Source organism: Spinacia oleracea, chromosome 5, assembly GCF_020520425.1.
Source record: "Spinacia oleracea cultivar Varoflay chromosome 5, BTI_SOV_V1, whole genome shotgun sequence".
Classification (NCBI taxonomy): Eukaryota; Viridiplantae; Streptophyta; class Magnoliopsida; order Caryophyllales; family Amaranthaceae; genus Spinacia; species Spinacia oleracea.
In genome coordinates this window covers 49,696,602-49,719,303 of record NC_079491.1, presented here as the reverse complement: position 1 = coordinate 49,719,303, position 22,702 = coordinate 49,696,602, and the positions used below count along the sequence as shown (strand labels likewise).

General features: G+C 38.1%; 2 protein-coding genes across 2 annotated transcripts in view; both read right to left on the bottom strand.

Annotated features, from left to right (window-relative positions):
- Positions 1-3,254, bottom strand: part of LOC110779764 (amino acid transporter AVT1I) — a 32,400-nt gene extending 29,146 nt beyond the window's left edge. The window contains exon 1 of the mRNA XM_056828719.1: positions 2,882-3,254. Coding sequence (XP_056684697.1) covers positions 2,882-3,023 — 142 coding nt within the window. The 5' untranslated portion in view covers positions 3,024-3,254. The remainder of the gene's footprint in view (positions 1-2,881) is intronic.
- A 10,649-nt stretch (positions 3,255-13,903) lies between these two features.
- On the bottom strand, positions 13,904-22,361 carry LOC110775209 (protein IMPAIRED IN BABA-INDUCED STERILITY 1-like). Its single transcript, XM_021979808.2, has 11 exons — positions 21,782-22,361; positions 20,171-20,805; positions 19,926-20,084; positions 19,522-19,804; positions 17,600-18,043; positions 16,894-17,178; positions 16,483-16,806; positions 16,168-16,395; positions 15,355-15,452; positions 15,113-15,230; positions 13,904-14,257 (listed from the first exon to the last, which is right to left on the bottom strand). The coding sequence occupies exons 1-11, from the start codon at positions 22,199-22,201 to the stop codon at positions 13,907-13,909; spliced, it is 3,345 nt and encodes a 1,114-aa protein (XP_021835500.2). The 5' UTR covers positions 22,202-22,361; the 3' UTR covers positions 13,904-13,906.
- Positions 22,362-22,702: the final 341 nt, after the last annotated feature.

Here is a 22,702-nt window from a genome sequence, read left to right as displayed (position 1 = left end):
TTTCCAGATTTGAGAGATATATCATGGTCAAATGATATGTGGACACCACCGCCTGTGCGTCATGAATGAATGGTCGACCAATTATTACGTTATACGCTGCTGGTACTTTTATCACCAAAAAGTCGACCATTAAGTCCCTGGCTGATGATCCTCTACCTACTTGAACCGGTAGACGGATACTGCCTTCTGGATAGACGCTGGCTCCAGAGAAACCGATAACGGGATAGCTCACCCTTGTTAACTCTCCGTGATCTATGTTCAGCTGGGTGAAAGCTTCCCAGAATATGATGTTCGCAGAGCTGCCTCCATCAATCAGGCATCTCTTGACGGGGAAGTTTGCTATCTCGAGTTCCAATACCAGCGGGTCATCATGGGGATATATAATGCCGCGACAATCGTCCGAGGTGAACGTGATGACCGGTAGGGGGATTGGTTCCGGCCATTTCCTTGCGCTATGGTAGCTCACCAAATGCCTGTGCTCCTCTAGATTTCTTATTGCCCCGCTGACTGTACCTCCGTGCACGGGCCCTCCAGAGATCACCCAAACCGTGGGTCTCTTTCCCCTATCGGCCCCATCTTTGCCTGCTTCCGGTAATGACCGGATTTCTTGCCGGGATGGTGGTGCCTGTTCAATCCTACCAGTGGGCTGTGAATACCCTGGCTGAGTAGGTGTATATGGGGCATGACTATGCGAACTGCCCTGCCTGTTATTTCCTCCCTGGCCTTCCTGTCGAACCCTGTACTGGGATAGGTATCCCCTTCTTACCAGCTCTTCGATGTTATCCTTGAGCTCTTTGCAATGCTCCGTGTAATGACCATGATCATTATGAAAAGCACAAAAGTTCTTATTGTTACCTGGGGCATCCATTGGTAACGGTTTTCTCCACGCTGCCGATTTATTTATTGCGTAGATCGTGGCTCTGGCGGTGTTTAGGGGAGTGTACATCTGGTAAGCCCCTACCGGCTGTTGTCTGTTCGGATATCCTCCTCTCTGCTGATGGCCCTCCTTTCTACCGTTATCTTTCCGGTAATTGTGTTGCTGTATGGGAACATGATCCTTCTTGGCCGATTGTACTGCCTGATTTCCCCCCATGGGTGATATTAGCATCAGCTCATCACTCCTGATATACTCATTTGCTTTTCTCAAGGCCTCCCCCAGCGAGGTAAATGACTTTCTTCCCAGGTACCTTTTGAACTCGCATTCCTGCATCCCTCTCAACAGAGCCAAGACGGCTATTTCTTGCTGTAAATCTGGTATTGTGATGGATTCGTTGTTAAAACGAGTAAGGTATTCTCTCAGTGGCTCCTTCGGCCTTTGTGAGATTGACATCAGCTCTCCAGATGTTTTCTTTCGTTCAACCTTGCTAATGAACTGCCTCACAAAGTCCTCTTGGATCTGCCGAAAACTGAATATCGATCCGGCCGGCAACTTCTTATACCAATCGGCTGCCACCCCTGATAATGTGGTTTGGAACACTTTGCACCACATGGCATCTGAGTCAGAATACAGCATCATGTGTTGTTCGAAAGCGGTGGAGTGATTTTCGGGGTCTGTGGTTCCGTTGTATTTGCACGTCGGCATCTTTACTTTCTCCATAGGTTGCTCCAGTATACCCCTGCAGAGTGGGGAGTCTTTGGGGTGTATGGTTCGCCTCATCGGCTCCTGATGAGGTAGATATCCTTCATATCTATTCCAACCTGGCTGTGGAGACTGTACGATGTACTCTTCATGATACGGTGTCGATTCCCTACCATCAGGAAACGACCCTTCTTGCTCTGACACCGACTCCCGGCGTCTAGTGGACCTTTCTCTGCGCCGAGAGCTATGCCTTTTCCTTCTACCCGGATTTTCACTCTGTACAAGTATTGGTTCAGGTTGTGCTGGCAGTACCACTTCATGCTCTAGGGTTTCGTAGAGGTTTCTAACCGGCATCACACCCGGGCGATTGCCGGTAACCACGATCTGATTTCCCTCCGTCCTCCTTGAGGACAGTTCAGCCATTGCTTTCATGACGGCCGACGCCGTCAGCAGCTGTTGTGGTGTGAACCTTTGGGACAACGCCGAGAGGTTGCTCTGAATCTGTGGGGGTGATGGGGAATCTTGTGCCCTTTCTTCCATGGACGTTTCGTCCTCTATGATCACGTCGTTCGGGTCTTCAAAACCTGGGGGGGCAATGCTTATCTGTGACTTGAGTGTTTTTGGGGGGAGGATCGGTAAGTGGTGTGACTTGGCTGGTTGAGACAGGTAAGAGAGAAGGTTTGACTGCGGGTTGTGCTACTGATGTTGGTGTGATCACTGCTGATTGTGGGAGATTGTTGTTTTTTCTAGTTTTTTTGTTGTTGGTATCCATGATGGCTGATTTACTTGACAAGGTTGGGAGATCCCCTCCTTCTAGCGCCAATTGTTCCGGTATGATTTGGGAACGGTTGGAGATGTCTTGCTGGTTGAGTGCTGCTGTTATCCTGATGATATCCTGCGCAGATAACAAAGATGAACTAGCCTCGAGGGTGATTCGAGGATCCCCCCTCCGATGCTAAAGTCAGATATGATGAGTGATAAGTATTTTGGTTTTAGTGGAAATGATAGTGTTTGCGTACTTTTTGTCATAAATGAAGCCCATATATATAGGCGCGGGTCGGGCGTACGGACAAATGGGTCCTACCCGATTGATAGCGACCCGCTGACCTCTTGATTTGGTCACGTGCCTCCTCCCTACCGGCTTGTAAGAGATGCTGGTAGGGAATAATAACTGCCGTTAAGGATTATTTGCCTTTATCCTTAACAGTTTGGCGATGCTACCAGCCAGCTGGTAGCATACCCGTACAATAACAATTATCATTGAAACCAAAAAACTAATTGATAATAGCACAAGAAAAGTACCTGAAAGAGCATTGAGGCCATTGAAGAGAGTCTTGGAGAAAGAAGCGTCGCCTTGGTGAACATACTTAGCGTCGTCGTCTCGCAAATCACTCTCCAATAGAGCTTGTCTAATCAAAATCTTTTCGCTAGATTCACCCTCCATCAATTACTTAATTATCCCTATTTACTACTCCATTATTAAATAGAGTGGGGGCAGTCACTGATTCAAGCCCTAACAAAGTTAACAAGGATGGCAGAAAAATGGGTGAATACATAAATTCTAATTTATAATAGATGATGGATGGGGACCATGGGGGTAAATGGGTAATTGTGGACGAGGACTACACGTCTTCACCTTTTCATTTTTCTACCATTACCGCATCTGCGATTCTATTTTTGTACGACATCACTATTAGCAAGTTCCTCGTGGCACACCTCAGTTTCAATTACACCCTCTTTATCATTTTACTTGTTTCATTTTGATTAAAAAATTCTCATAAAATTAAATTGATCAACTGAAGCAAATAAATCGAGACTAGAGAGTATTATTTTATTGTATTGCATTATTTACTACTTTGATCAATTAATGGTGCAGTGAATGTCAACTAGCTTAGTTGGTAAAGTCTTGAGGAGTGATACCCATCTCCTATATCAAATTCCGTTTACGTCATTTGTCATCTTACCAAACTAGATGGCCGGTGGAGAATCAGTGGAGGACACAGAAATTTGGGTCAAGGTGGCACAAAAGTTGAAAATACTTCATAGTTATCGAATAAAGAAAGGGATTTTTAAACGACGCTCGCGTTAGTTAAAAATGCCCGTGTATTAATAGTGAAATGACATTAATACCCTTGATAACAAATCAACCCTTCCCCTCTCCCCCTCACCTTTCACAGCTTCTGCCATAGCCACGAGCTTCCGACCACCGCCCGACAACCACGATCTTCCTATAAGAGACACAAAAAACGAATACTTCGAAATCAAAATCAAAACTTTGACCAGTGTGAACTCCTCCGTAACAATGAATCAACCAATTAACTTACATTGAACAACTAAATAAATTTAATAAATCGTAAATTTCATTGTAATTGAACACCTACACGTCCTAACCTACAGATTTCCATCATCATGCATGTTCGTGGCTCTGTTCGGCGGTTCAAAAGATATTTTTTAAAATTTACATGGGCCGCCTAAAGATGGCGGCTCCAAGTCATGGTGGACCGCCCGGTAATGGTGGCAACCACCATGGCTCAGCCGCCCACGATTTGCTGTTAAGCCATGGTGTCTTCCACCATTACCGGGCGGCCCACCATGGCTTGGTGCCGCCATTTTCGGGCGGCATCAGATAGTAAGTGTACACAGTTGGCTTTATGCAATTGGCTTGAAGAGATGAGAAGTTATATACACTGCTTCTTCAAATCGTCCTAAGTGACAATATTTGGGATAGCTCCATTTATTTTTATTTTTATGGTAAGTAAGTAAAAATGAATAATAGAGGAGCGGGATACAACTTAAGAGCCTCAACGTATGAGACAAACCTGTTAGGTAGGACTCCCTCAAAAACGAAGAGATCAAACAAAACAACCAGGAACAGCCGGAGAAACTGTACAAGAGTGTTAAACCAATCAATATCTACTTGCTTTATCTTCTGTGGTAAAAAATTAACAATTATAAGTTTGACATCTTCTTTAATTGCGGAGAGAAGCCTATGATCGGACATGACCCTTTGATGCCACAATGCATCATTTCTCCCTTTCCATAGATGATAAACATAAATAGTTGCAATGATAGAGTAGAGAACATTTTTCCTAATTTTACTAACCTTTCTTCTGGAAATCCATATCGATCAATATGCCCAGAACATCACCAACACTTATCTGAATGCCATACCAAGCCTTAATAGCAGTGAGACAAATTTTGACTATCAATACAGTAAAAAAAAGATGTTGATGCGACTCATCTTGTATACCACAAACAGGGCATAAAATGTCAATACAAATGCCCATTTTAGCTAATATATCTATGGTGTTCAACCATTGTAACTAGACCTGTCAAACGGATCGGTCGGGTCGGGTTGTAAAAAAATTATTTTCGGGTTCGGGTTAGATCGGGTCGGTCACTTTCGGGTTCGGGTTTACAAATGCTTGTTCAAGACCCAGAACTTTCGGGTTCGGGTTGACCCAACGGGTTGAGAGATTTTAAAACGCGCATTATATTTTCATTAATTTAGGTGATAAATATACAAAATATGGGCACAAATTAACAAATTTTCCTACATAAGTTTATATTAGTCAAATTCAACCGTAAAATGGCGTATAATTCAAATTAAAATCATATTACACACAATAATAGTAAAAAATAGCGTGTTTATTATGCTTAAATTTTCTCATAATCGCATTTATTACTATAAATACAACGATTTTCAATCGATCGGGTCCAAAACGGGTTCGGTCGGGTTTTGACCCATTACTTTTCGGGTTGCTCGGGTTCGGATAAAATCGGGTTACGGGTCGCAAAATCTTGTTCAGGACCCAGTATTTTCGGGTCGGGTTCGGGTCGGTTTTCGGGTCGGGTCGATTTTTGACAGGTCTAATTGTAACACAACAAGCCAACAACAAAACGGGGTCTTGGGATTGTTAGTCTACACCAAACACCACCAGAGCTTTTGTTGCACGCCTTTGTATAAGTTTCCATAATGGAGAACTTATGCAACCGGAAGAAATCAGTTTTAGAGAAAATATCCTTCGTTCTACCTTTAACACAACAAACTTTTTTCCAACACCAACAACTATCCGGTGGAGCTTCATAGTCCCACCAATATCTCCTTTTAATATACACGACATTCCATGTAGAAGAAATAACCATGTAAGATTACCAATAGCTTCCATATTCCAACTATCAATTCTTCTTAAACCCAGGCCACCAGCAGATTTAGGCTTGCAAACATTATCCCACGAGACAGAACCCGGACCCAACTTGTCATAGGACCCAAGCCTGATGAAACTTTTACATATTCTATTAATCTTATCAAAGACAACTTTGGGTAACAACATAACTTGATCCCAATATATGAATGCTCAACAAAACAAAATTTACCAGTTGAACTCTACTGGCAAAGGAAAGATGATAAGAGCTCCAGATTTCTATTCTAGACATCATTTTCTCTACAAGACCCTCACAATCCTTCATTAAACAGATTGGGATTCCAAGGTAAATAAAGGGGAACGTACCTCTAGTAAAACCATAACTCTTTCAACTAACTCCACTGAATTTTGGTTCATGCCGGAACAATCAAAAGTAATTTTTCTTTCATTAACCTGGAGGCCAGAGGTTTCAGAGAAAAGCTTTAAGCCCCTTAACATCATGAAAATGAAATCCATATCCCCTTTACAAAATAGAATAACATCATCTGCAAAACAAATATGCGTAATTCTCATAGATTTTCACCTTAGGTGAAACTAGAAACTTCTCTTACTTGCTATTTTCATCTGGATTCTAGACAAAGTACTCCATTGGTACGACAAAGAGCAAAGGGGAAATAGGATCCCCTTGCCTTAAACCTCTCTTTGATTTGAAAAAACCATGTAAAGAACCATTCAACATGAGACAACTTAGGAGATGTGAGGAAACTCATAACCAAATTGATAAACTGTCTAGGAAAAACTAAAGCAACCAACATGTAACACCCTAATAATTTTTTGCTTTTATAAAACTATTTTCCAACTTAAATAAAGGAATTACTAGAATATTACCGCCACCGCGATAACGGTTAAGGCTAGTACCAGAATTACACATCAGAAATACTAACTTTGAAAATATAAATAATATAGTTATGGCCTCTACAACAAGTTGGAACCGTAGAGGCTCAACCAAAATCCAATTTAAAACAATCCATTGTTAGGTTATGATACATATGAATAAACATAAATCATGCGGAAAAACCATAAAGCCAGGAAACATATTATTTACACATAATCATATAGCATAATTTAGATGCATACACTTTGTAGCGTGCCCTCCCTAGCTGCGCCCGAACCGAACAAGAACAAGTCTTTAGGACTCCAAGTGTCGTCCCTCCGTAGATAGTCTACAGCACGTCCGGATCCTCCTTAAGATTGACCAACTAGAATCGCCCTTAAGGTACTATAATTTTCGGGTATTATAGGGCAATAATATGACTGAATTTTTGCTCTTAAAAATGTCACTTTTGAATACTTGAAAACTCGTTATAAATTGTGAACCCAGGCCACATATTTATAGGGGTATGGAAAGAGAATTGGAATCCTACTAGGATACAAATTAATTAAATTAGAATCCTAGTGGAACTCTTATTTAATTAATTTATCTTTTAGGATTAGGAATTTAATCATTAAACGAATCCTATACGCTTTAGGTTTCGTATGTGAACACAAACACACACGCACGCACAGCAGCCCACGAGGGGCGCCATGCGCGCGCGCGCACAGCCCGAGAAACGCAGCCCAATTGCCACGAAGCCCACGACTGCCGCAGCCTTGGGCGCGCGCTGGGCCTGCCTTGCGGTGGGCCTGGCGCAGCCTTGGGCTGGCGTGTTGTGGCGCGCGTTTCCCTTGCTGGACGCGGGCCTGGCTTCGTGCTGGGCCTTCGTCTAGCAAGCTCGTCCGATGCTAATTCGTACGACGCGCTACCGATTAATTTCCCGATTCCGGAATTCATTTCCGATACGAACAATATTTAATATTTCCGATTCCGGAATTAATTTCCGTTTCGAACAAATATTTAATATTTCCGTTTCCGGAATTATTTTCCGATTCCGATAATATTTCCGATTCAGACAATATTTCCGTTTCCGGCAATATTTCCGATTCCGGCAATATTTCCATTTCCATTAATATTTTCCGATACGTACCATGTTTCCGTTTCCGGCAACATCTACGACTTGGATAATATTTATATTTCCGATACGATCCATATTTCCGTTTCCGGCAATATCATCATTTCCGGAGTATTCATTTGCTTGCCTTTGACGATCTCAGCTCCCACTGGAACCAAGATCCGTCGATTCCGAATATCCATAGATGGAGTATTTAATGCCATTAAATACTTGATCCGTTTACGTACTATTAATCCACATCTTACTCTTGACTGAACCCGTAGGGTCACACAAATAGTACGTAAACGGATCAAATATTCAATGGCATTAAATACTCCATCTATGGATATTCGGAATCGACGGATCTTGGTTTCAGTGGGAGCTAAGATTGTCAAAGGCAAGTAAATGAATACTCCGGAAACGATAATATTGCCGGAAACGGAAATATGGATCGTATCGGAAATATAAATATTATCTTAGTCGTAGATGTTGCCGGAATCGGAAACATGGTACGTATCGGAAAATATTATCGGAAATTAAAATATTGCCGGAATCGGAAATATTGCCGGAAACGGAAATATTGTCAGAATCGGAAATATTATCGGAATAGGAAAATCATTCCGGAAACGGAAATATTAAATATTTGTTCGAAACGGAAATTAATTCCGGAATCGGAAATGTTAAATATTGTTCGTATCGGAAATGAATTCCGGAATCAGGAATTTAATCGGAAGCGTATCGTACGAATTAGCATCGGACGAGATTTGCTAGACGAAGGCCCATCACGAAGCCAGGCCGTCGCCCAACAAGCCATACGCATCAAAACCACACGCCAAAGCCTCGCCAGGCCCAGCGCAAGGCCAGGCCCAGCTAGGCGTGGCGCGCGCACGGATCAGGTGGGCTGCGAGCATTGGGCCTAGGCGCCGTGCAGTTCGCGTGGGCCGCGAGGCATGCGCGCGGGCTGTGCGGTGCTCGTGTGCGTGCTATACGAATCCGAAAGCTATCGGAATTCGTACTATGATTAAATCCTAATCCTAGAAGATAGAAATTAATTATTTAGAGTTCTAAAAGGATTCCAATTAATTAATTAGTATTCTAACAGGATTCGAAATCCTTTTCCATGATTCTATAAATATATGCCTAGGGTCATAAATTTATACACGAGTTTTTTTAACAAGTATTCATACAATAAAAGCTGTGATTTTGAGCAGAAAAATCAGTCACATTACTTGCCCATTTTAGCCGAAAATAATAGTACCTTAAGGGCGATTCTAGTTGGTCAATCTTAAGGCGGATCCGGACGTGCTATGGACTATCTACGGAGGGACGACACTTGGAGTCCTAAAGACTTGTTCTTGTTCGGTTCGGGCGCAGCTAGGGAGGGCACACTAAAAAGTGTATGCATCTGAATTATGCTAACTGATTATGTGTAAATAATATGTTTCCTGGCATTATGTTTTTTCCGCATGATTTATGTTTTTCATATGTATCATAACCTAACAAAAACACACAAAACTCCAGTTAAGTTTGCTACACAAATTCCAAACACAATTTTATAAAAGGAGGGGGGAGTCTACTTGGGCTGACCATCGCGGTCGACATTCTCTGCTTGTTCCCCATCACCTGGTGCCGATTCAACATTGGTGTTGGGGCTTGTGGCAGTTGCGCCCACCTCAAAATCTTTATCGTCATCCTCGACATTAGGGGGACATAATCATCAGGGAATTCCTGAAAAAATTTGTCGACGTCATCTTGAGGGGTCCAAGCATCGTGTTTGCCTTCCATGAACGCCTTCATCAGGTTAGAGCTAGTCTTCGTCTCGTGTTTTCCTTCCATGAACTCCTTTATCATGTCAGACCCTGGTGAGGGACGCCTTCAGCTCGACGACCTCAGCTGACAAGGCCTCATTGTCGTCAGTCAGGGCTGCAACATCAGCTGACAGCTTCATCTTGTCAGCTTCCAGCGTGACGACCTTATCTTTCTCCTTGGCAGCAACACCATTTAAACGCCCTTGCTCCTTCTTAGCCGACTTTAGGTCGTCTTTTATCTTAGATAACTTGTCTTCTAGGGTCATTACATGATGTCGGATGGCCAAGGCAGATTGCAGAGTCTGAATAAAAAAACAAAAAAAAACATGAACTTCCAACATCAAAACATACCAAACACAACATAAACACAGCGAAACCAAAAACCAAAGTACCTTCCATGCGTCAGTGACATTGTCGATAGTGGCAACGATGCGGACAAGACCTCCTAACGCTCACGGCTCGCCAGAACCCATAAGCGGTCCACCTCAGGCCATGGCTCGTAAGGAGGGGCATCGGCCGTCCCGTAACCGTCGAGAAACTCCAAAGTCAACTTCCTCTTCCGAGAAGGTGGAGGGATCTTGAAATCAGCCACTAGCGACGCCTTCGTCTCGTCGGCGACAGTCACATCATGGCTCGCAGCAGACACCTTCTTGGGAAACTTAGCAACAACAAGGGCAGGATGACTTGTGCCACCTGATGACTTAAGCCTCTTCTTTAGTAAGGCGTCAGCAGACAGAGGCTTCACTGAACGGGATAATCTACCAGTCCCTACAAGACATTAATCATGGACGACTTAGTCTCATCACCCCACATTGCTTACTTATTTATTCAAATTTTATGCTAACACTAATCGTTTACCTGTTGAAATGGTCATTTCCTCAGGATCAGCTGGCTCTTCCTCTTGTGGCGTCTCGCCTCATTCAAAGAATGCCCTGGTAAAGGTCTTGTTCGTCAGTGATGCCCCTAAGATGAGTGTGGTCTTCTTGACAGCCTGAGCACCAGCTCCATCAGATTGCACCTACAAAACAAACAATGTGAGAAACGGTCAATTGTAACACTTGCTCAACACACAAAATGATCCAATACAATACCTCTAGCCTTCCACTCTCCAATCAAGAAGTCAATTTTGGGACCCAAACCCTCCAAATTCACAAAAAAAGAACTTCTACATATAAACCAAGTCGTTCAACTGCTCCGTTCCCAGGAAGGCTTCCTTGTCGTCCTTCGCATATAACAGATACTTTCCTACACCATAATTGTGGACTTTGTAAATATACACCAAGTCCTCCACCAAAGAATTTGATCCCCAACTTGGTACCGACATGATCTATAGTTCGCAGAACCCGCCAGGCCTGCGGCATCAACTGAGCGAGCGAGACGCCCAGGGTTTTCAAAACGCCTCTGACCAGCGGCGTGAATGGGTATACATACTCGATTTCGAAGGGGTACTCATAAAAACAGGCCCATCGGGCAGCTTGCCAGTTGGCGCGTTCGCCATGCAGAGGGAGGTAGATCTCCGCCCCTGCTGGAAAGCCGCATTTTCCCCCTAATCAAACGGTCTTTGAATCAAAACATTACTTGACCTCAGCGGTGGCCCGTCCTCCGAGTCGCAGTCAATTATGATGCCTTTGTTTTTGTCGCGGGTGGATTTGGTCCCCGTATTTTTGACATAAGAGTGGAAGATTCGAAGAAGTAGAAACGAAATTGAGAAAGGAAAGAGAAGCAGTTACCTAAATTCAGGAGAGAGAAAACTCTGAAATTGTAAACAGACGAGGAAGAGAGAGAAGATGGTGGCGTGAGAAAGTGGAAATTCTGCAAATCTCCCCCTAAATTTATTGGAAGTGTGAAGCGGTTGGTGTTTTTAAGACCATCATTACTCTTTGTCGGTTGATTAGAAGTCATGGGATTTATTTTCTCCCTTCGACGAGTTCAACCTTAGATAGAATTCGTCCAAAACAGAGGTCATTATTAATTTTCGGCGGAGGGAATTTCTCCTATGGAATAATTTGAACTTTTGAAGGGATCATCGACACCTATAACATATCGCAACAATAGACACATTCTCAAAGATAAACTTTATACACATGCTTTTAAACACTTTACACTTTCCTTTTGTTTTTAATCAATTTACATTTCTTAAAAAACAAAAAGAAAAAAAAAATCAACCAACCCAAAATTCTTGCTAAACTCTGCAGAAAAAAATAGCCACATTACTGCAAATTCGATCCAAAAACAATGATTATGTGGAAGATTATGGTGTTTACAATGTGCTTGAACCAATATTATCCTTTCATTTCCTCCTAAATGGATGCTATTGCCCCCACTTTGCCTTATCTGCAAAAAGGAAAATAAATATGACTTTTTTGTTTAACAAGTAAAAAAAAACATATAAAAAAAATTACACAGTATATGTAGTTATTTCATGTTAACAACCTTCTATTACATTATACTAAAATACACACCGACAATGACACATGTCACTTCCTATTGCAAATTTTCCCTTAAACAATCCCCTTCCTAAAAAGAAAAACATACGAAGTGTATACTTTATTTTTACTTTTCTCCTTTCGTATAAATTGTTTATGTATGAAAAAATATAAAGGGTTATAGAATCTACATACTACCTTATACTAAAACAGACAACGAAAATGACACATGTCATTCATGTCACACCCTAATGCAAAAAATTTCTCGCCAAAAATCCATTCCCCAAAAAAACTTATCTACTTATTTTTACTTTTTCTCGTTTTGTATAAATTGTTTATATATGAAAGAATATATAGGATTATAGTATATGACAGCATTAGGCGATTCTGGTAATATTTTTAATCAAATTGTCATATTAATGATAAAAATATTCTTACTCAATTTTTTTTTTTGTCAAATTAGCGTATTAAAAATATCAAAATTTTGGTCAAATCATCATATTAACATATAAAATATAATACGGAGTAGGACCGAAATTGCATACAATATGATAAAATGAGCATGTTCAATATTTATTAATTACGCATTAGATTTAAGGGATAATTATTTCGTTTAAATATTTTATCAAAAAAATGGTCAAATAATAATTTTCGAATATCCGTGCATGCACATGACCTAATATAATTTAATAATATACGCAACAATTTTCTCTTTCGACTCTTTTTCATTTACAACACGTTATCAGCACGAACCATAATTTATTGAGCAGACGAAAAACAAGGAAAACTATCATCATTGAGATATGGGTACGCCTTTGCTTCTTTATGATTTATTGTGCGGAAATTGCAGTTTAACATTGATATATATTAGCATTAACACGCCTAAGAGGTCATATTTCCAGTTATTCAAGAATGCAATAATACTAGAATTGATTAGCTTAAGATTTTCCTACGTACTTTTGCTTTATTCCTATTATGGAAAAATAAAAAAAATCTCTCTTTTATCCTCATTTACTACACTACATAAGTTAAATAAATTAATTATACTCCGTAATACATACAATTTATATACGCATCTCTCTACATATTCAAAGACATATAAAATAGTACGAAGTATTTATTATTCATTAATATTTATAAATAAATTTTGATTTTCCTCAATAGATTATATTTAATTCAATACAAAATTAATCAATTATAATACTATGACTATGCCCTGTTAACTTCATTTTTATTTTTTCCCAAAGAAATAATGAACATGCTACTTTCGTTTTGAAAAGTTCTCATGCAACATTTCGATATTTATGTCCAAAGTTGAAAAAAATTGGCTGTGAATTCTCACTATTATATTCATTAAAACATTGTCATGTGGAATTTTGTTAAATTTGTCTGTATATATATTTTTAACATATGATTTTCGTAATTTTTCACATGCAAAACTTGATGTACTAATGCTTAGTTACAATATTTCATTGAAATCGTACAAATAGTAAATGTTAAAGAGGAGTAGTACAAGTTTAGTGAATATATGCACATAAATTTAGATAAGATAAGTTAAAAAAAAAAGCTGATCTAAATAAGTTGGATTAATTTACAACTACATATGTTCAGCTAAATTCAGATAAGTGAAAGTTAATTAAATAAAATACTCCAAATTGATAACGCAATCAACGAGAAAAAAAAAAGTAACATCTTTACCTCTTCATTGCCATTGAGGGGGAAATGGCCTGAGAGTTGTGACAATCCTATACTTTCCGCGGTTTTTCTGAAACTACCTAATAAATATACATGAGAGAATATTTTGATAATAATAATACAGAGCTATTTACATATTTGATAAGAAATGCCCTGGTAAATTATAGTACGTAGTTGGTATTTGTCTTTTGTCTAGAATATAATACAATTAATATTGAGCTAGGGTTTCACTTTCACTCACATAAAATGAATTATGACTGACCTTTCACATCTTGGTTGAATCTTGGACGTCTTCGTAATCATCTTGTGGTTGGTCTAACATCTTATTTGCGGACAATACACTGGATGGATCAATACTAGTATGAGCATGTTGATTTTTGGAAGTAGATATTATAGCATCATTATTAACTAATCTTCTTTTAGGTGGCAATGCTAAAGCTGTTGCCTTTCCATTATAATTGCCTCCAAATATTATATCCCCCTGGGATGCATTTGTTACTTGAGAAACATCTGACTTCATATCCATTGATAACGTCTCATCATCACCCTTTCTTATTTGAGTAACAAGTGCATTCGTCCCGTTTCGGCGAGCATATTTTCTGTTCACCTGAGTTTCCTGGAAATGTAGGTATACAATAATATGCATCATTCTATGTGTATTTTCCTAAACATTAATTATTCAACGTGTTGGTAACCGGAATGAGAAATACACACGATGATAGGACATCTTGCACTCTAGATGGGAACAGTGGTAGAGGGCTAGAGGCCTAGGAGGAAGAAAATTATGACAGGAAAGTGAAGGTTTTTTGTTTTGGGTTGATGATAAAGGTCGCAAGTTGTGACAATATTTAGTTGTCGCAATTCTACGTGTCGGATTCTAAATATTATATATAGGCGTCATGTAGGTCATGCGTCATTAAAATATTTTTACTATCAATGCAATACTTCTTTTTTTACTATGGGAATATATGTAATTAATGTAGTCGATACGAAAAAAAAAAACAAATATTTATTATATTTATAATACATTAGAATATTAAGATTTTTCTATTTTTTTTTTAACATGTATGATAGGTTATATAAGTTAAATATTTTAGCTTCCAATTACATTCATGACACATAAGCATGTCATATCATTATAGTAACACGGCTTAAAAGCCGCAAGTTGCCACCTTTATTTAGTTTTGATTTTTTGATAACTAACATAAATATAAAAATGATCTAGACCAATTAGAAGACATCATTTAACACGCACACTTAACCTTTTCTTTAAAAACATTAACCTATTACTAAGGTTGCAGGTAAAAATATATTTTTTTGAAAAATAGCTCTCAAAGATTGAATTATTAATTAATTATTTAAAGGTGATATTGTTTTTAGAAGAATTGTCATATGTTGGCTTATGTTTGTTTACTAATTTTCCGATAACTAATTAGAAAAGTAATGAATTGGAAAGAGTATCGAGATGAACCTCTAATTGTCCAGGTCTTCCTAACATGCTAACACTGGTTTGCTCCGGCAATCCTTTTCGCCCTCGTCTATTCATTCTTGATGATGAGGAGGAATCTTGATTTTTACCAGCCCTTCTTCTGAAAGTATGAAGAATTAAGATCAAGGAGCTTAAAAGTGTTAAACAAAATGAAGTAAGTTTGAGCATACATATATTTTTGATTAAGACTTGGAAGTTATATATAAAAATAATAGTATATATACCTTCGTGAATCTTCTCGAGATTTGGCATCAATCTCCTTATTAGGAGGATACTTTGGCAAGCTTGATGGATCACATGCATAAGGCATTGTATGGAAGAACTGAAAGAGAATAGATATGGAAATTAACGAGCTAGGTAGGAGAAATACATGGATAAAAGTCACGACTACTAGCTACTCCCTCCGTCCCTTAATACTCGCACCGGTTTGATCGGTGCGGAGTTTAAAACATTTAAATTGACTTATTAATTTAATGGTGTTAGTTGATAGCAGGGTATTTTTTTTAATATTGTTAGTGGGAAATGTGTAAGAGGTGGGGAGTGGTGAGGGGAGGATGTGAATTTTTAAATAATTTTTTGTGAAGAATAAGGGTGTAGGTGGGGTAGTAGGTAAGTGTGAGAAATAAAATAATATAATATTGATAAAAATTTCCATTTATAGAAGCGTTGCAAGTATTAAGGGACGACCCGAAAAAGAAAGCGGTGCGAGTATTAAGGGACGGAGGGAGTAGTATATGAGTACATATGTCGATATCTTATACGAGTAGATCGAGTAGAAAATAGTACTCCATATGTCCCTTAATATTCGACCTGTTTTGACCGGACAAGCTTGCCAATGCATAATTTTGACTACCAATTTCTTTAACTATATATTATAAAAACTTATAAAAATATAAATATTTTGAAAATATATATTAAGATGAAGCCAACAATATATTATATACTAACATTAGTTTTCATATACTACTCCGTATAATTAAAATAGGATCAAAGTAAATTATGTAAATAGTGCAAAAAGTCAAAACGAGTTTAAGTACCTTAGAGTTTAAGGCAGAGGCTGCATTTCCACGATTGATAGGATCGATTGATAAGAGGGTCTCTAATAAATTGATAGTATGGTCTGGAAAAGTTTTTAACCTCTCCCGGAGTGAACTTTCATAAGGAGTTTGAGGTTTAAACCTAGAGGCATGAGGCAACTTAGATTTATTCCAATACTCTTCTGGTGGTGACCCTGAAAGTTTGAAGATTTTATGCAATTGCTCAACCTGTCATCAATAATAATAATAATCATCATCTTTTAATGAATTCAAAAATTAAATAGTAAAAAGAAGCTAGTTTTTGGGTTGGGTTACCTCGGTTTTACCCTTAAGAATAGGCTTGCCAACGAGCAGTTCTGCAAAAACACAACCTGCACTCCACATGTCTACGTAGGATCCATAATTAGTAGATCCGAGTAACAATTCAGGAGGTCTATACCATAATGTGACTACACGACTGGTAAGAGGCTTAGGCTGCTTGTTTTTTGTATTCAAGAAATTTGCCAACCCAAAATCAGCCAATTTCAAAATGCCTTCATTATTTAGCAATATATTTGAGGTCTTTATGTCTCGATGCATTACACCTTTTCCATGGCAATAATCTAGCCCGTAAAATACTTGTTGCATAAAGCACTTTATCTGCATATATATATATATATATAATATGTTATACAACTAATGTTCAATCAGCTCTAGCTGGAAGTAGTATAGTTAAAGAAAACTGACCTGAGGTTCGGTGAACGTTATGTCAGGGCAAGAGAGCAAGCCAGAAAGATCATGCTCCATGTATTCGAACACAAGGTATATACTACACGACACTTTCGAGGTAATTAAACCATGTAGCTTTATTATATTTGGATGATCAAGTTTCCTTAGAATTGTAATTTCTCTTGCCATAAACCGCACGCTTTCCGGGTGATAATTGTCGAATCTCACCTTCTTTAAGGCCACTATTCTTCCCGTTGCATGTTCACGTGCTTTGAACACACTACTATAAGTACCTTGTCCAATCTACATACATATACATATACATATACATATACATATATAAGTCACTTTTATTGTTAATACACATTTCACAACCCATTCAACATACATTAGATGTTTGATTTTATTGTTAACCCATTCAAAAGTGAGGACATGTGTACGCCCCATTTATAATTTGTATTGCATTGTGTCTCATTCTCCCAAAATAAATAACAAAATCTCAATTACTTATGTGATTTAATATTCTATCGTTTATCACATTCTTAAATACTAGACTTACGAACCATAAAATATGATTTTGAAGAATAAATATTTTTGGTTACAAGGTAAAATAATAATGAAATGAGAAGAATATTTCAAAATTAGGTGAAATGTCAAAGATTATATCGCAAATGTGTGACGCATTAAGCTATAAAAGTAATAGGAGATGGAGGGTTAGGATAACCTTGTCTAATTTCTCAAAACCATCGGCACGTAGAGGAACCCAGCCATGAATGGCTTCACCAGCAACAGCCGTAAGCCATGCAGGCCAACCGGCAGCCGTATGCTCGGCAACAACCTGACTCTTAGATGATCCGAATCGTAAGCTTAATGAAAAATTCGAATTTGAGCCTTTGCTTTTTGATCCTTTCAACTTTTTCCTATTTCTTTCATTTCCGTCCTCATCTCCTAATCCAACTGATCCCTCTCCTTCATTATTGCTACTATATTTCTTTGCAGGCATCGATTGCGTCTCCCCAAATACACGTTGGGTCCCATTACTGCTTGTAGACCTAGCGGGCCCCGCCGGACGTCTACTCGTAGACCTCTTTACCCGAATTTCCCCCTCCAAATCATCGACAGCAGCCGGAGATGACCCCGACCGCTTCGAAGATATGCACCCCATTATTCAACAATATATGTCCATCAATATCAACCACTTTTTATTTTCACTTTTTTTTTTATATTATATTTTTAGGGGAATTTAGGAGGAAAATGAAAAGTTTGGATTTGATCGACCCAGATAAATTAAAGGGGATGGGTCGATGCACACGGGGGAGAAATTTTGGGGGCCAGGAATTGCCAATTGCTTCTTTTTTCTTCTTCTCATTTTCTCTTTCTTTTATCTCAATCTTAAATTTAGATTGTTTTTTCCTATTGTTTTCTTCGCATAATTGAGCAAATTTCGGGCCAAACATCAACTCTTTACCAAATCAAAACTATTGGATTTCTTCTCTTCCTATTTATACTCCGCCTATAATCTCCACGAATACACCTAATACACTTTCATTTATTTTTATCCCACTCCCTCCGTATTTAATTAAAAGATACATTTTATTTTTTTATAATCGATCGTATTTAATAAAAAGATACACTTTTGATGTTTGATATGTCATGAACTCATGATCCTCATTCCAATTATATTAATTTTTTTTCTCCTCTTGTGGTCTTTATCGTTACTCACATCCTCTTTTTACTACAATTAATAATTCAACCACTATCATTTTTTACAATAAATAATAACGCAATACTCCACATTCATCTTATTTTAATAAATTCAACTCACCCTCCTAAAATTACGTGCCGATCACTTTATGTTTTAGTTACATCTGGAGGGAGTAGTTCCTATTTAATTTTATACTAGTTCCATAACTGCGTGATGCATGCGTTAATTTTGAAATAAACACTAGATAAAGTCTCGTACATGCATGAATATTCTAAAATTATTTGACCAATTTTTTATAATCTGTTTGATTGAATTGAAATATTAATTTCCCTTAAAGTTACTGCATCAATCAATATAAATATATCCTTCAAAAAAAAAATCAATATAAGTATATTAGAAGATATACCAAGAATGATACTTCTCATATCCTGGTGTGTTTTAAGGAACAAATAAATAAAAAATTTACAAATGATTTACGGAGTATTATTTGTTGCTTAAGTTAAATATACAACACCATCGAACATAATGGACGTATGAATTGTCTGTCATCAACAACAACATAGACCATATAATAATATGAATACAATACTTCCAAGTTCCAACCAACAAATTACACGTACACAAAATGGAGGACTGAAAACGTACGTACTACGGTTAAATTAGTACAATCATTAGGCTAGAAATTGTGCAAAACTTAGAGCAATCAGAAATAAAACAAAATGAAATATGTTGAAATAATCCTCGATGATTATGAGAAATAAAACATTGCACCCTTAATTATATAGTTATATACGTACCTTGGTCTATTTACAGTTTTAGTGCAGGTTAGGATGTCAAAAAAACAGAAGAAACAAAGTCGATCGGCGAGGGCAGCCTCCAGCAAAATATAAAAGGAATGAAATGCAGAAGTTAGTTAGTCCGTAAAAAAAAGATGGAGTTCAAGTAATAACATGTTGCTCCTCTTTTAGGCGGAGAGTTATTGGTCTTTGAATGTTGTTGGCTCCGAAGTTGACCTGAGCAATAAGATGATTATTATTGTGTAACTTGATCTGAGTTGCCTCTAGCTGGTTAGCCGCAGTGATGCTGCTAGTGCTTCCTCTTATAGCCGGAATGTCATGATTGTGCTTTCCCTCGTAGGTTGTTATTACTGCACTATGGTCTGTTGATGCCCTTTCCACATGTTTACGAACTTTGCATCCCACTGTCGTACATTTATAGTAACTCCTGCAACGTAACAGAATATATTTGATATTTGATATTTGATATTTAATATGGGGTAAGGCGTAGGAATAATAACAATTACTAGTATGTAGAATTGAAAGATAGTAGCTAGCTAGCTAGTAACCTTGGGTTAGGATTTCCTTTGACAACTTTCTGACCATACTTGCGCCACCTGTATCCATCGTCTAAGAGATCGACATCACTTCTTGTCTGCACCACAATTTTGGGCTCAGTCATGGTCGTGCGTGTAAACCCACCATCACATTGCCCTACTCCACCATTCCTGCTTACATTTTATTTATATTATAATAATTTGTATAGAGATTTCCTTTATGCATGTACGTACATGTTAGGAAAAATATATGTTACCTTCTTTTAGCTTTAGGCTCTTGATTACAATCTTCATCATCAATTAATTCAGAGTTTTCACCAGATTCTTCACTATCACTTGGTCCATTTAACTGCATAGAGGTTGGTAATTGAGCAGAATCATAGTCTCTCGGCCACAAGGAGTTACCAAACTGAGCATCAGATGTATTACCAGATAGCTGCTGCAGCAGACTGCTATCTTTACCTCGTCTTCCTGTTAGAGGCCGCTCGTGGTTGTGTTGACCCTTGTAGATAATCTCAGTTATATGACCATCAAAAGAGCGCTCCACCTTCTTCTTAACAGGACAGTTAGGAGTGGTACACCTGTAATAGCTTCGCGGGTATTCACTTCCTTTCACTTGCTTCTGCCCATATTTTCTCCAGTTATACCCATCATCTGCTGGCTTATCAACAGCTACTGGGAAGTTTGTTTGAGGCCTCCTGTCGTGGCTCGGATGTTCCGATACCACAGGCTGCCGAGCTGCTGTGCATGTATTGAAGAGTGATGGTTGGTAAGCCGCTAATGATGAATGTTGATTTATGTCCGCTTGTTGAATGCTGAGATGAGCTTGAGAGAGTGCTGCTTGTGCTGTTATGTGAGCCAAGGTTTGATGGGGAGACATTCCTAATGGGCTCTGCATTTCACACATTCAATATCATGCATGCATATATAAGTCTTTCTTAATTAAATTGGGCTCTCTTTAGTTGGAACGGAAATTTATTCTTGCAAATTCTTTTCATTTATTAACGGGAATGTTTTAACTATCAAAAATTAAACCAAGGTAAAAAATACGCTACATTTATAAGAAATAAGAAATAAGAAATAAGAAATAAGAAATGTATGTTACGGATCAGTAACTCCTTTTTACTTTGTATCCTCAACCATTTACCTTAGCTTCTTCTAGGCCCGTGCATTCTCTCTCCCGTTATCTCATAACTTGTCTATCAAAGAACGAACCAAACACAATAATTCTTTTTAAAAGAAAAATTTAGATCAAAATGTTTTCATTTAAACCAACCAACCTAGAACTTAATACTTCACACGTAGAATAAAACAAAACACTAATCATCCGTCTCATATATGATGACATTTTATCAAAATATAATCCAAATTAATATGTGTTGATCTCCATTAATTCATTCGATCAACAAGATTTACAGAAAAACATGGGATTATTTCGAAAAACAAGCTAAGTGATTATCAATGTTACGTTTTTGTTAATTAGTAATAAGGTGGAGGGTTATGATTACATACAAAATGTTATTGATATTAGGATTAGCTTATCTTTTGATGATCCTTAAGACATTAGTCAATATATATAACATGGGTGAAAAAAGTCAACGATCGTACATTCCTACCTCATTTCAAACAAAATTTGAAGATATTATTCATACAATTCTTATTTCTAGCGTACATGTAATAAAGAAGGAACAATTATTGTTAGATTACAAAAAATTAATTAGTTATGTAAAACAAATTTGTACGTACACATAATAATAATAATAATAATAATAATAATAATAATAATAATAATAATAGCGAAAATGTGGGAAAAACTGAATAGAAGGGAATATGGAAGTGATAGATATTTGAAGGAGATTAAAGAGTACCAGAAATGTAGGTGAGCTGAGGAAAGCAGAAGGGCTAAACCCAGGAGAAATATTAAACGCCGGCGTAACCGGTGGCAAAAGCAAGCTCCCCGGCCTATTTGCCTTAAACCTGGAACATCCACCACCAACAACATTACCACCATTAACATTATTCTCTCCTTTATTATTATTACTCCAGTTCAGCTCCCCTGTAGCGGGAAGGTGCGTAGCGATGGCTCCTGCAAGGAGGTCAGAGAAAGACCGGAACTCGCTCTCCGGAAAAGGATCAGTGAAAAGGTTGCTCATAGAATTGGAGCTGCCTCCTAGAGCTCCGGTGTATGTGGATGATGACTCTGTTCCTGATTTTGCTGGGATTGCTATTATTGATCTTTGTTGTTGTTGTTGCCCAAATAATTTATGTATGTCCTTAAAATCACTCATTCTACGGTTTCAATAATTCCAAATATCAGAATTTAAGTTTTTTTTTATTTTTGTTTTTTTTTTGGCTACTTAAGATTTTGTCAATGTAAGAATTGGCTTTTGATCGGCTTTTGCTTTGTCTGGAAAGTAGTTTGTGGAAAAGTAGGCATGAATGGGTGTTTATATAGTGCTAGCTTGGTAAACCTCTTATCCATTATATTTACCATTAGTCGGCTATGTCCGTCTATTATATTTTTTTTTGGTGCGAATGAGCCATAAGGGCGGGGATGAGAATCGATCCCAGAATCACCTGAAATCGGGATGGAAGCTCTAACCAACTAAGCTATCCATCACTCTTATGTCCGTCTATTATATACCCTAGCTAGTACACCGTATGCTATCTACATTCTTAGTGTTTTACTCGTCTTTTATTATTCATAATGTTAAATTTCCTTCATTTCTTTTTATTTGCAACACTTTGACTTTTACGCTTATAAATGAACAATTTGAACTATTAATATC

Excerpts from the sequence above, each read along its gene's own strand:
- LOC110775209 (XM_021979808.2), bottom strand. The coding sequence starts at position 22,201 with ATGAGTGATTTTAAGGACATACATAAATTATTTGGGCAACAACAACAA. Across the intron at positions 19,805-19,925 it reads AAAGGAAATCCTAACCCAAG|GAGTTACTATAAATGTACGA; the intron begins GTTACTAGCTAG and ends GTTACGTTGCAG. Across the intron at positions 16,807-16,893 it reads TAACGTTCACCGAACCTCAG|ATAAAGTGCTTTATGCAACA; the intron begins GTCAGTTTTCTT and ends ATATATATGCAG.